Source organism: Cherax quadricarinatus, chromosome 28 (genome assembly GCF_038502225.1).
Source record: "Cherax quadricarinatus isolate ZL_2023a chromosome 28, ASM3850222v1, whole genome shotgun sequence".
In the NCBI taxonomy this organism is placed as follows: domain Eukaryota; kingdom Metazoa; phylum Arthropoda; class Malacostraca; order Decapoda; family Parastacidae; genus Cherax; species Cherax quadricarinatus.
The window spans coordinates 5,982,279-5,997,913 of NC_091319.1; the positions used below are offsets into that span (position 1 = coordinate 5,982,279).

General features: G+C 40.7%; 1 protein-coding gene across 1 annotated transcript in view; it reads right to left on the reverse strand.

Moving 5' to 3' along the window:
- Nucleotides 1-15,635, reverse strand: part of LOC128693149 (RNA-binding protein Unr) — a 73,786-nt gene that overhangs the window by 36,866 nt on the left and 21,285 nt on the right. The window contains exons 7-9 of the mRNA XM_070089349.1: nt 11,799-11,935; nt 2,593-2,767; nt 367-474 (exon numbers count right to left, since the gene is read on the reverse strand). Coding sequence (XP_069945450.1) covers nt 367-474; nt 2,593-2,767; nt 11,799-11,935 — 420 coding nt within the window. The remainder of the gene's footprint in view (nt 1-366; nt 475-2,592; nt 2,768-11,798; nt 11,936-15,635) is intronic.

The window sequence follows — 15,635 nt, forward strand, 5'->3', positions numbered from 1 at the left end:
TCTGAGCACCTCTGCAAAAACAGTGATAATGTGTGTGTGGTGAAAGTGTTGAATGATGAAAGTATTTTCTTTTTGGGGATTTTCTTTCTTTTTTGGGTCACCCTGCCTCGGTGGGAGACGGCCGACTTGTAGAAAAAAAAAAATATATATTTTTGTTTTAAGGGCTCTTCCATTATGACAATCAACAGCAAATTTTGACAAAAGGGCAAATCTTTCAGCTAGCTGAGGTATTAAAAAAAATAAAAGTGTAGGGAAAGGGGTGGGAGTAATGCTGGATTATTAGATCCAGCTCCTCCTACCTTGCCATCCTGATACGGTGATTTAGTCTCAAAGTATTAATTATTCAAGAAACCAATGTGAACTTACCTGACCCTGCACACCCTCTGTGACTAGCACTTCAAACTTGACTGTGCCTGAATTTACCCGATGAATACGGATCGCACTCTGGCGGTTTGGAGACTGATTTGTTGTATCCTGTTTTGGAAATAAATATTAAAATTAAATAAAAATTTTCACATTGAGCAATATATGCAATAAAATCTAACAACTCTTAACCATTTCAGTGGCCGTTATATAAAACTGTCTTTGAGGCCAGGGTTCCTCATGTAGTTTTATATCATGAGCTCAGTTCACTCAGATAATCTGTGAGTGGTAAATTTTGGCTTAGATGTTAGGGAATAGGTTAGCACAGTGAGTGTGCACAGTATAAAAAAAATCCTGCACCATGCAGTGCATGATGGGAAAAGAGAAACTCTGACCATGTATCTGGTTTAAAACAGTTACCGAGTTTTCTAGGATGGTTTTTATGGTTTTATTGGCGGTTTCTTGGTATCATTTAATGGAACGAAAGACATACTACTAAAATAAGAGATAACTTTTGTTGGTTAAGAACCAAAAGTAGCTTGAAACTGGGCTCAAAGTAGCAGAAATATTAGATATTTGCTGATTCTGAGGATAGGTAAGGCCTGTCCCCTACATCCCCCAGCCTGTTTTATGGGGTATTAATAGGTCTGATTCAAGAGTAAACAAATGACGTCACCATCCAATACGTGGCCAACTGGACACTCTAATACACAGTCATGAATGGGTTGACATTATTTATACAACTACATAATAATGCAGTAGTCTGCATAACACGAAATCTTGTATTTTTTGTGTGAATAAAAATTCAAAATGTAAAGCAAGAGCAATATAAGGGGGGCCTGGAGAAGTGACTAATGAACAGAGAAAATGTTATTTTAGTGAGAGGAATGTCTGCATTGTTTATTCTGGACCCTATTTTGAAATTGGCAACATTTGTGTGTAATTGGCCAAATTGCCAATTGCTGCCCACTTTATTGGGTAGCTGAAATCGCTAAATGGGTGGTTTCTTGTTCTCAATCGATAGAGCAAACAGAGTTCTACAGAAATGGCTACGAGTTTGGTCGACTGGAATAATGGAACTGACTGAAAATAGGGCTCAAAGTGGGAGAAATCGCCGATGTGTATATATTGCCTAGACCGTTAACTTCGCGAGAGAGGAATTCCACAAGTTTTCCATCAAATTTTGTACTTTCCGTGTCATTACCATTGGGAAAAGAGTCCAGAATTTCAAAAAAAAATTTTTTTTAAATTCTTCGACACCAAGAGCAAGTTTGTGAGCACGGGTCTCAATAGTGAAAGGGTTAAGAAGAAAGAGAAAGAGAAGAAAAAATAAAGTGGACACAGGAACCAATATTAATTTTAGTAGTCTGGACACTGAAAGGGTTAAGAAGTCTTTCACAACCCAAACCAACACTTAATATTTTTGTTTTCCTTTATAAATTTTCAAAATAGAATAGCCAAGGTCAGTGACAATTTCTAAATTTTAAACATGTTTCTTTTGTTTTATAGGATATTCTGCTTATGTGTTCCTATGTTATTTTTAGTTCTAACATTTTTTTTTCAGTAGTAAGAATTTTTCACCATTTAATGTTATTTTCCTCTGTCCACTGGAACACTTTACCGATATTGGTTTGCAGTTTTTCTTTATTTTCCAATGTGGAAACTTTCCTTTTATTTTGGAAATATATATCTGCAATAAATGATAAAAAGCAGTTGCCAGTGTTTGTATCTATCCCTGCTATGGAGTGAAGAATATTTTACTTTGCTAAGACAGGAATTTGTTTGGTTTACTATCATTCTATTTTAATATAGTATTAGAAATTCAAAAAACCATTTTCCTCCCTCTTCTGTTACAGTGTACCTACTAACCTCGTATTATGGCCTAACACTCAATGGTCTCATTGTGCAAAGGCCTTTGCACAATCTGTGTACATATCCACAATACTCAACAGTGTGGTTAAAATAATAAACTACACGGTAGAAGCAGATTCCACGCGGGAGCTCAAAATGGGTTCGAAAGATCTATTTCACGTCAGTAATGAGGTAAGCTCAAGAGTTGGGGCTCACCCCCTAAACTCAAATAGGTAATTATACAAAAAAGGCACATATATTAATAATTCAAAAATAAAATCAAAAGGAAAAGAATAGTTATCAATATTGCATATGGTATATGAATACTTATGAGAATAACTGATATAGCCAAGTGCAGCATTACATGTTGGAACCTACCTGAGCAACTGTAAACATGACCTCATCATTGATGGCAATCTCATTTTCTGGGTCCAGCAGTTCATTGTAGTGGAAAAACAGACGAGCATCACGATCAGCACACTTTATGAAGCCATAACCATCTTTCAGAGCAGCAATAACACCATGCTCACGCTTCTCACCAGACACGTTGAAACTGGAATAAATATATAGAGAATCCACAATACTGTAAAAAAACTAAAACATTTGTGGCATGCAAAGAGTACGTAACCTTTATTCGGCACATGTACACACCCTCATTTACAGGCTATCTCCCCCAACCAGCGAACCAGGTTGCTAAGAGTTGATGATGGGGCCCCGTCGTTCAACTAGTGACCAGGTTCTAGCCAATAAGAGGATGGTTTTGGCAATCGCAGAGGTTATGTGGGTACCACTCTCCTGTCTGCCCTTGTCATTCCCATTCTAGAGCTGGTTGAAGCACGGTCTGCTATCTTGTGGCTTCTATTTCTGCCTTGCTTACCGTGGAGTGCACTATACTTATCACTGTACATAGTGTACATATAGCTGTTCTAAATTGGTGAAGGATAAGTCTAAACTTTTTCTGCTGTGTTTATTTTGCTCCCATTACACCCGGGATAACAGGCCATTTGGAATCTTGGGTTGTAATATGGGTAGCCTGTCCGGGAGCTGGAGCTGGACTTAAGAGAAACGGTTGAGCTTAGGGTGAAGCTCGTAGCAGGAACATTGTGCAGCTTGCTGTCTGGCATTGCATTAGCTTTGCCTACGCTTTACAAATTTTGCGTGTCAATTGCTTTATGGTCAGCCTTGCTATTGTGTGATCGTTCAACAGCTCGCTACTAGCTTGTTCGGTGTGCTCGCTTCGCTACGGTCAATCTTCTAGAACAGTGTAGCTGTCTGGCATTGCTTTACAAACTTTGCGTGTCAGTTGTTACTAGCCTGTTCGGTGTGGAGAATTTTGCAGTCAGCTTTGCTTGTATGCGTATTCTGCAATCGTACTGTGCATAGCTAAGCGTGTTCTGCAAATTAACGTGTTACGTTGGGGTATTCTGCAATCGTACTGTGCATAGCGAATAACTTATGCCACCTAGACAAGTCAGACGTCTGGTGTCGGCATATACTTTGCATAACCTACCTAAATTGTCCCTACAGCGTTGTTGGCAAATTGCTCGTTCCATTGGCATTAAACAGAAATGCACTCTCACAGCTGCGCAACTGCATTCACTGATTGCTGACAAACTTATAGAAGAGATCGCACATCAGACTCCTCCCTCTACGGGAGCTAGGGCAAAAACTACTATGTTCTCGCAGGAGGAAGATGATACACCTACGGAGCAAAATGGTCAGTATAGTGCAGCTGGGATGTCTCAAGGTGAATCAGCGTCGTTGGCACTTGAGCTGGCAAAAATCAATCTTGAGCAAACTAGGGAACAGAGAGCATTCGCAAGGGAAGAATTTGATAGGGAAAGAGAAAGGAGGCAGTTTTCGCATTCTGTAAATGATTTTAGTTTACAGAAAGCAGTACAGCTTGTTCCCCGCTTCAATGAGGCCGAACCAGAACAATTTTTCGAAAGCTTCGAAAATCAGGTTCGAGCCTTGAGGTGGCCGGAACAGCATTGGGCATCGTTGGTTCATACGGCATTGTTTGGTAAGGCACAGGAATTTACGTCAGTATTAAATGACGCTGAATTTTCTGATTATCAAGTAGTGAAGACCACAGTGTTGGGAGCATATACATGTATCCCAGCCAAATATAAACATTTTTTTAAGCTGGGCAGACGACAGCTTGGTCAATCCCTAGTGGACTTTGTGAGACAGCAAACCAAAGCTTTTACCAGCTGGTATAAAGCAAGTGGTGTCTCTACCTTTGAGGAGCTGGTACAGCTTATTCTGATTGATAACCTGCTGGAGTCTGTGGGACCAGAGGTTCGAGTCTTTCTGCAGGATCGTGACTTAACCACTGCATTGGAGGCAGACAGGTTGGCTGATACCTTCGAAACTAACCACTCCTTGTCCGAGCGGTCCCATCTCTCTTTTCAACAGCCTGGCATGAGCAGAGATCGTCAACCTTGGAGAATGAAGTGCCAGCCGGAGGGAGAACGTCTACGTCAGCCAACTAAGTCACCTGGTGAGCCACGCTTCTCAACTTATGGTCCACCTGCGGAGAGGCAAACTACTCATGGTGCATCTCGACAACTGTATCCAGAGAGAGACCAGCCAAAACGACACCATTTGCAACGTCCGCAGGGAGTAAAGGGCAAGCCTGTCGTCTGCTTCCTCTGTAACAAAGTAGGTCATATCTGTCCCAACTGCCCCCACAAACCCCAACCCATTGGGAAAATCTCTAATATCCCTAGTAACATGTCCCCGAGAGAAGTAGAAAAAGGTATGGCCCCTTATTATTGCAAGAGTCTTATTTCCCTTCAGGAAAACTCAAACAACTGAAGTAAAGACCTTTAGAGATACTGGAGCATATTGCTCACTTGTAAGAGAAGGAATATTACCCCTTTCAGAGAACACTTCATTGAATTCCTCTGTTTTATTAGAAGCATTTGGAGGAGCTATATATTCTGTCCCTTTGCATAAAATTTATGTACAGTGCAAATATTACACTGGGTACTTGACTGTAGGTGTCTCAAAAGGATTTCCCATGAAAGATGCCATGTTATTACTGGGTAATAACATTACTACTGTTAGTGCATGTCCTGAACCTATAATGAGTAATTCTTCTCCGGTGTTGGCCATAACTCGGGCAACATCCCAATGGTTGTCTGGAGAGAATGTTGACCTATCCTTGGACGACTCCGATCTCAGAATAGCCACGTTGTTTTATGAGGCACACTGGCCGGAGCCTCGTAAATCAAGTGAACAGACCCCGATCAAGCCTTCCTATTCCCAGGTTGCAGGATTGCCAGATGTCTGTTTCCATGCCCGAGGGACTGTCCTTCCGGGAGGAACAACGAAAGAACCCTTCTTTAAAATTCACTTTTCAAGCAGCCATGGGTAAATCCTCTTTGGGTCATCCGGTCAAGTATGAAGTTAAAAACGATTATTTGATCTGCACTGAGACTGGTAAGGAGATAGAGGGCCGGCAATTGTATGACAGGTTAGTGGTTCCAACCAAGTTTAGACCTCAAATATTAAATATAGCTCATAAAACTTCATTAGGAGGTCACTTAGGAATTACAAAAACCTTGTATAGAATCACAAAAGAATTTTATTGGCCAAAATTAAAGAAAGATGTGAAGAATCATTAGGTGTTGCCGAGAATGTCAGCAAGTAGGGAAACCTGGACATTCCATTAAACCTGCACCTCTCCAACCTATACCTGCTGATGGAGAACCTTTTGCAGATTTAATTATAGATTGTGTAGGTCCACTACCTAGGTCAAAGTCTGGAAATCAATATTTATTTACGATTATGGATAAAGTAACCAGATATCCTGAAGCAATTCCCATGCGCAGTATTAATACTAAAGCTATTCTCAAAGCTTTAACAAAATTCATTTCTTGTTTTGGCATTCCTAAAACTATTCAAAGTGATCAAGGTACTAACTTTACTGCCAAAGCATTTAGGGAAGTATTAACTAGGTTAGGGATAATCCACAACTTATCCACTGCCTATCATCCTCAGTCCCAAGGCGCCTTGGAAAGATTCCATCAGACGTTAAAAACTATGATGAGAACTTTTTGCATGCACTTTCCTACAGACTGGGATGAATCACTACCTTTGTTGCTGTTCTCAGTACGAGAGACGGTGCAAGAGTCTACAGGGTATAGTCCGTTTGAGCTGATCTTTGGGCACAATGTACGAGGTCCTCTTCGGGTGCTCAAAGAAGGATGGATGGGAGAAGACGTTAGCTCAACACTCTACAACCCGTCTTCAAGGTTGCAGGTGGCACGTCAGTTAGCCAAGGCTAACCTAAAGACAGCTCAAAGTAAGATGAAACAGAGGTATGACAGAAGTGCAAAATTCCGCTCCTTCCATCCAGGAGACAAGGTGTTGGTGCAGGAACCTATACCTAGCCACACCTTGAAAGCTAGATTTACGGGACCTATGCAGATTGTAAGTAGATGATCTGATGTAAATTATGTGGTAGCTCCCATTGATAAGACCTCAAAAACTAAAATTTACCACATCAATCAATTAAAATCTTTTCATACACCAGATAAAGTCCCAGTAATGACTCTGTCCTCTACCTCTGAGGACGACTCTGATTCTTTACACTTTATCTCTGAAATTAATATTAAACTTTCAAATTCTGTCCTCCTCAAGGATCCTAGCCCTTTAATGGAGGGACTATCTGAAACGCAAGCAACAAATTTAACTGAGCTTCTACAGTCATATCCTAATAATTTTTCGGATGTGCTGAAAAAATGTGTATTAGGTTATCATGATGTAGATGTGGGAAACTCTAAACCAATTAAACTCTCCCCCTACAGAGCTAATCCTGAAAAGCAAAGGCTACTTCAGCAGGAAGTAGAATTTTTGTTAAAGCATGGTTTAGTGGAGGAGTCATCTAGTCCATGGGCTTCACCGTGCATCCTTGTGAAGAAGGCTGATGGAGGGTTTCGTATGTGTACAGAGTACCGTAAGGTGAATGAGGTCACAATTACAGATGCTTACCCTCTTCCTCGTCTGGATGACGTAATTGACTTTGTGGGTAAGGCTACTTTTGTGTCCAAGTTAGATCTCCTTAAAGGCTACTATCAGGTACCTTTGACGGATAATGCGAAAGAAATCTCTGCCTTCGTAATTCCAGGAGGTCATTATCAATACACAGTTACCCCCTTCGGAATGAAAAATTCCCCCTCTTCATTCCAGAAACTTATCCATCAGGCTATTAAAGGACTTGAAGGCACGGCAGTGTACCTAGATGATATTGTTGTGGTGTCTGATACTTGGGATCAACACCTACTTAGACTTAACGCTCTTTTTGAGACCTTTAAGAGTTCCCATTTAACAGTTAATTTATCTAAATCTTCCTTTGGCCAGGCCACTGTCACTTTTCTAGGCCATGAAGTAGGTAGTGGTAAAGTTGCACCTAAACTTGCTAAAGTTCTTGCTATTAAAGATTATCCAGTTCCTCATGATAGAAAATCTCTTCAACGTTTCCTAAGCATGATAGGATTTTACAGAAGATTCTGTAAGAATTTCTCAGATATTGTAGCCCCTCTTACCTCTCTTACCAGTCACAAAGTTCCCTTTAATTGGATCCCAGATTGTCAAACTGCTTTTGACAAAGCAAAAAGGATATTGTGTACTGCACCCATTCTCTTGTCTCCAGACTTCTCCAAACCTTTTTCATTACAGGTTGATGCTTGTGAGTTTGGGGTTGGGGCAGTACTATTACAAAACGAGAATGAGGAGTTGCAGCCTGTAGCATACTTTTCAGCCAAGTTCCAGCCACATCAGAGGGCTTACTCTACCATTGAAAAAGAAGCCCTCGTGCTAGTACTGGCTTTGGAGCATTTCGATGTTTATGTGGGCCAGACATCGCAGGTGGTCACAGTCTACAGTGATCACAATCCTCTAGTATATCTCCAAGCCATGAAGAACCACAACACAAGGCTCATGCGCTGGACGCTAAGACTGCAACCATACTCACTCAGAATTAAATATATTGCCAGCAAAGAAAATGTGTTTGCGGACTCTTTATCTAGAGTCTAATATTTTTATTTATTTAGGTTAGGATGTTATATTATTTGTGGTAACCCCTTTTCACGCTCTTTTTTTTATCCCCTGGTGTGGGGTTTTTTTTTAGCGAGGGGATGCGGGCTACCGTCCGCCTGTATCTTGGACCTATGCTAGCCTGACTGACTGTTGTCTCACTCTGAGTTTAGGGTTTGGCTTTTTGTCACGAGAAAAGCTGAGCTCTATCTAAGAGTTGGATGGTGGAGAGGAAAGGCGGTCCCATTATTTTGTGCCATGGTGGCACGGTTACCACTGGGAGGTGGCAGCCTAATCCTGAGCCTTCTCGGGGTGGGGGTGTGGCATGCAAAGAGTACGTAACCTTTATTCAGCGCATGTACACACCCTCATTTACAGGCTATCTCCCCCAACCAGCAAACCAGGTTGCTAAGAGTTGATGATGGGGCCCCGTCGTTCAACTAGTGACCAGGTTCTAGCCAATAAGAAGATGGTTTTGGCAATCGCAGAGGTTATGTGGGTACCACTCTCCTGTCTGCCCTTGTCATTCCCATTCTAGAGCTGGTTGAAGCACGGTCTGCTATCTTGTGGCTTCTATTTCTGCCTTGCTTACCGTGGAGTGCACTATACTTATCACTGTACATAGTGTACATATTGCTGTTCTAAACTGGTGAAGGATAATATGTCTAAACATTTTCTGCTGTGTTTATTTTGCTCCCATTACACCCGGGATAACAGGCCATTTGGAATCTTGGGTTGTAATAACATTAAAGAATGGAATGGTATGAGCTGGGCCTTATTGACAAGATCACTTATGTCCTTGAGAGACCACACATTCATTGGAGCTCTTTTGAGAACCTTTGCTGTCTTGTTGGCAGAGCAACTATCTAGCAAGCACTAACCCATAAAGTTGAGCCACATCCATTCTATTTCTTACAAAATTTATTTTAATTTATATGAAAGTGTATAAAGTAGGTTAGTATGTAACAAATGGATTGTGTGCAGTAAACTGGTTTACTCACACCACAACCCTTCCTTCCCTGCTACAGTCCAGGCATGCAATATCCTCCCTCCCCCTCACTGACTGCCCCACAATATATGCCCAGACACTTAATACCTTCACCATAATGGTGAGAGAAGAAAGAGCCTATGTAAAGTGTTGTGTTAAAGGCAACAGGAGAGTGAAGCTGTCCTGCTGCTGCTTCTGCCTATGCTTTCCTCACCACAATCTACATAGCTATAATAGAAATAAGTCTGGTGGCATTAATATCAAGATGTTGATATATAATATTGATTTACATGTTAAATTGGGTTACCTTTAATGTGCTTTTGATACACTTTATATGCCTTGGGTCTGGGACACACTTACTGAACAAAGCTAGGGACAATACTTCTTGCATACTTGTTTGCATCAACAACATTATCAGTGTTCAACCATAATGCCAAACCAATAACCAAACAATGATGACATGGCATAACAGTTGGCCATCTTTCCTAAATTTGCTTTTAATTCTCCTCCTAAATTCATTTACCAACCTTTGCAACTTCAGAGTAGGAGTTGCAAAGGTTGGTGAACAAATTTGTGAGGGGATGTAAATGGAAATTAATAGTAAACTTAGGAAAGAACAAGGTAATGAGAGTATCAAAAAAATATAGGCATGAGAAATTAGATATTAGATTGGTGGGAAGGAGTATGGAAGAAATAAATGTGTTCAGATATTTGGGAGTAGCCTTGTCAGTGGATGATTCTATGAGGGATGAGGTGTATCACAGAAATGAAGATGAAGGTGAGCAATGCACTGATGCATCTGTGGAGACAATGGACTTTTTCCATGGAGGCAAAAAGGAGAATGTACCACTGTATAGTGGTACCAGTATGCTGCAGCGAAGAGGAGGCTGGTGGCAGTAGAGGTGCTGTGCCCCAAGGCAATATGTGGTGTGCATATTATGCAAAGAATTCGAAGTTTGGAGAATAGGAGGGTGGAGTTACCAAAAGTATTATTCAGAGGGCTGAGGAGGGGTTGTTGAGGTGTACTGGACATTTAGTGAGGATGGAGCAAAATATGATGATCGGGAGGGGGAGGGGGGCAAATCTGTAGTGGGCAGAAAAAGGGTACGAATCATCTTAGGAGAGCTGGAGGGACACGGTAAAGGAGGTTTTGTAAGCTAAGGGCTTTGACATGCATCAAGCTTGGGTGAGCATGTTAGACTGGACTGGAGGCAAGTGGCTTTTATGATTTGACAATCTGTTGGACTGTGAGAAAGGTAACATTTATTAAGGGATTCAAGGAAACCAGCTAGTCAGTTCTGGAGGTGGAAAGTATAGTGCCTACACTCTGCCTCCTTCAGAGTGGGGGGATGTTGCAGTTTGGAGGATTATCTGAACTGTGATGTCGGTGCCCTTCTGGCATGACATACTGAATAAGTGACAGTGAAAGTTTTCTTCTTTGTCACTCCATCTTGGTCAGAGAGGAGTGGTATAAATAAATAAATTAAATAAATAAATAATAAAAAAAAAAGTTGACCGAGATGGAAAGTTTTTTTTTTTTTAACATGACGGCCATTTCCCACCGAGGCAAGGTGGCCCAAAAAGAAAGAAAAAAAACTTTCATCATTCAACACTTTCACCATCACTCATACATCATCACTGTCTTTGCAGAGGTGCTCAGATATGACAGTTTAGACGTCCCTCCAAACTGCCAATATCCTAAACCCCCTCTTTAAATTGCAGGCACTGTACTTCCCACTTCCAGGACTCAAATCAGTCTAACCAGAAAAAAGGAATTTCAGCGACCCATCTAATAACATGGATGGTAGGTCTTCTCAGACCGTCTGCACGAGATGGAAGTTATATACCTGAAAACAGTGTCTAATCAAAAAAATAATCTAAAATGAACTGAAAAAATATGGCAAAAATAGGGTTGTGTGTCTGGAATCCTGAAAAAGTTAAGATTTTTTTTCTTGAAGCTTTGTAATTCATAAGAAGTCGAAAACAATCAAGCTCTCCATTCCTCACATTATAGTTGTTACTTGTTAATCTACCCTACCTAAAACCACCCTGTTCATCAGCAATCCTATTCTGCCTTAACCTTAATACTTTTAATAACTACCATACAGTTTACCTGGTATACTCAACAGGTTTATTGCCATATAATTCTTGTGCCCCATTTATCCCCTTTTCTCTTATACAAAGGAACTATGTATACTCTCACCCAATCCCTTGGTACCTTTACCCCTTTCATGTATTCTGTGAACATATGCACCAACCACTCCAAAACCATATCCCCACCTGCTTTTAATATTTCTATCTTGATCCCATCTATACCAGCTGCTTTGCCACATTTCATTCAACCCACTGTCTCGTGCAATTCTCCGTGCTCACGCCTAAAAGTTGTTATACCTCCTTGAACAGTTTTTCAATTTACACAGGTTTTTGCAGCCTTCCCATAAATGCATGAAATGGCACACTGTAGTCATTGTAGTTTACAAAGTAAAATTGCAATGCACTAATCCTAAAAACCTATAAATACTTATTACCATCACTGTTTTAAATGTCATACCTGTCATCCAAAAGAGAAATATTAGTAGCTTTCTGCAAATGGTCACGACGATCAGTAGCAATGTTGAACTGAACCCAATCTCCATGACGCAATGTGAAGTCACCTTTCTGGTCTCTTTCCCCAAACTTAACTTCCACCTACAAATATAAAGTAAATTACAGCAGGCAACTTGAAGTGATATCAGAGACAGCTTTATGCTCTCTTTATCAATTATTCATACATCTAAAGCTAACTTTTTCCAAATTTATTTCCTTTAATGTGCATAAATTACAATACAATGGACCCTCACCTAACAAACGCATCGCATAACGTTAAATCCGCCTAGCGATACATTTTAATGCAAAATTTTTGCCTCGGCTAGCGCTAAAAAACTCGCTCAACGCGATTCGTTCGAGACACGTCCACGTGCGGCCTGAGCCCGCCTCACTTGTTCCGTGGGTGCCAGTGTTTACAAGCCAGCCACCACGGTCGCATCTAAGCATACAATCGGAACATTTCATATTATCACAGCGTTTTTAGTGATTGCACCTGCAAAATAAGTCACCATGGACCCCAAGAAAGCTTCTAGTGCCAACCCTACAGCAAAAAGGGTGAGAATTACCATGGATATGAAGAAAGAGATCATTGCTAAGTATGAAAGTGGAGTGCGTGTCTCCGAGCTGGCCAGGCTGTACACAAAACCCCAATCAACCATTGCTACTATTGTGGCCAAGAAAACGGCAATCAAGGAAGCTGTTCTTGCCAAGGTGCAACTTTGTTTTCGAAACAGAGATCGCAAGTGATAGAAGATGTTGAGAGACTGTTATTGGTGTGGATAAATGAAAAACAGATAGCAGGAGATAGCATCTCTCAAGCGATCATATGTGAAAAGGCTAGGAAGTTGCATGACGATTTAATTAGAAAAATGCCTGCAACTAGTGGTGATGTGAGTGAATTTAAGGCCAGCAAAGGTTGGTTTGAGAGATTTAAGAATTGTAGTGGCATACGTAGTGTGATAAGGCATGGTGAGGCTGCCAGTTCGGACCAAAAAGCAGCTGAAAAATATGTGAAGGAATTCAAAGAGTACATAGACAGTGAAGATCTGAAACCTGAACAAGTGTTTAATTGTGACGAAACAGGCCTGTTTTGGAAGAAAATGCCAAGCAGGACCTACATTACTCAGGAGGAAAAGGCACTCCCAGGACATAAGCCTATGAAAGACAGGCTTACTCTGTTGATGTGCTAATGCTAGTGGTGATTGCAAAGTGAAGCCTTTATTGGTGTATCACTCTGAAACTCCAAGTGTTCAGGAAAAACAATGTCGTCAAGGCTAATTTGTGTGTGATGTGGAGGGCAAACAGTAAGGCATGGGTCACTAGAGACCTTTTCTATGACTGGTTACACCATGCATTTGCCCCCACTGTGAAAAATTACCTACTGGAAAATAAATTGGACCTTAAGTGCCTCCTGGTATTAGACAATGCTCCTGGTCATCCTTCAGACGTGGCAGAGCTACTTTCTGGGGACATGAGCTTCATTAAGGTCAAGTTTTTGCCTCCTAATACCACTCCTCTCCTGCAGCCCATGGACCAGCAGGTCATTGCAAACTTCAAAAAACTCTACACAAATACTATGTTTGAAAGGTGCTTTGTAGTGACCTCAGAAACTCAATTGACTAAGAGGGTTTTGGAGAGATCACTTTAGCATCCTCAAATGTGTAAACATTATAGGCAAGGCTTGGGAGGAAGTGACTCAGAGGACCTTGAACTCTGCTTGGAAGAAACTGTGGCCAGAATGTGTAGACAAAAGGGATTTTGAAAGATTTGAGGCTAACCCTGAGAAGCCTATGCCAGTAGTGGAATCAACTGTGGCATTGGGGAAGTCCTTGGGGTTGGAGGTTAGTGGGGAGGATGTGGAAGAGTTGGTGGAGGAGGACAATGAAGAACTAACCACTGATGAGCTGCAAGATCACCTTCAACAGCAAGAGGCCACACCTGAGGAAACTGCTCCGGAGGAGGGACTAGAAAAATTGAGGAAGTTGCCTACTTCAAAGATTAAGGAAATGTGTGCAAAGTGGCTTGAAGTGCAAACCTTTTTTGATGAAAATCACCCTCACACAGCTCTTGCAAGCCATGATGGTGACTATTACACTGACAATGTTGTGAACCACTTTAGGAAAGTCATAAAGGAAAGGGCGGTACAGGCCTCTATGAACAGATATGTTGTGCGACAGAGGTCCAGTGACTCTCAAGCTGGTCCTAGTGGCATTAAAAGAAGAAGGGAAGTAACTCCGGAAAAGGACTTGCCACCTCAAGGGGCCTGTAGGGCAAATTTCTGCGCGCGCGCTCACCCAAAAATCGAAAAATTATGGAAGTTGAGTTATATATACCGAAAAATAGCTTAACTCTTTGGCAACACAATGGTACAAGAATCAATGTTCTATGACGTTTCTACAAGAAATTATAGTTATTTATATCAGGTATGGTGACGGCGATGTGGGTAGCGCGTCTGCTCACGGCCCATATATTTTTTGGAGTTTTTTCCTTGTTTTTTATCGCTTTTTCTTGCATTATTCTTTCTAATATAATAACTGACTATTTGGCATCATAAAACAGTAGGCGGAGATTATCCGTAGACTTTGAGCCTACCAGGCCTACCACCGCTCCAGAGAGTGCCAGGAGAAATCACTTCATTATTATGCTTATATCAGCTTATATATCAACTCTACGGCTTATTTATCTATCAGAATTGATCTAATATAATAAACACTATAAATAACATACAAACATGTTATATACTCTAGACTGAATAAAATAGGCCATAATATGGCGAGAGATTATCGGGAATATTTCGATATTATTGAGTTACTCCTCTCCATGTCATATTCTTTGGTCTTGTAAGAGAAAACAGTGTTTTGAAGAGGATAACTACACTAGAACATCAGTTTACTAAATACACCCAAACAAACATGATTTTCGCAAATTTTTTTTTTTTTGAGACGGGGGCCGGCTGGCGCTCCCGGCTGATATCTTGCAAGTAACTTATTCACTTAAAGTCCGTAATTCTTCCTTTATTACTTAATTAAATGGAATAATATTCACAGAAATTGTAGAATGATTTCTCTAATTTCCTGCGAGAAATTTTTGGAAATATTCCAAATACTTTGGGAGTTATGTGGGAGTAAAGGGCAGATTTTTTGCAATATTCCAGGAACTAACAAACTTTATTTTTTTGTGAAATAAGGATAAGTTATTTAGAGAAAAGGTCCCGCAGAAAATTAGTATTAGCATTGTTCTCTCGGCACCAAGTGTCCAAACAACCTTACGTAGTCCCATATAAGAATAAATTTGGGCACAAGGGCATTTTCAGTAAATCAGTCTTTTCTCAGTTGTTGTTTGAGGTATATTTTTGATAAATATTTTCAAGAAAGAGTGAAAACACTTTGTCTTGTGCACCAAAACTGGAGAAAATTGGAAGGTAAACAAAAGAGTTACAAATTTTGCCCGACGGCCTCCTCAAGTCCTAATGGAAGGGGATTCCCCTTCTAAACATTAACACCATCCACACACTCCCCTCCTCCATCCCATCAATCATCACCAGATCTTCAATGAAGGTAAGTGTCATGTAATTGTACACGTCTTCTTCAGTTTGTGTGTATTAAAATTAATATTTCATGTGGTAAAATTTTTTTTTTCATACTTTGGGGTGCCAGGAACGGATTAATTTGATTTCCATTATTTCTTATGGGGAAAATTAATTCAGCTAACGATAATTTTGCCTAACGTTGAGCTCTCGGGAACGGATTAATATCGTTAAGCGAGGGTCCACTGTACTTTTATTTTACTCAAACAAAAATAG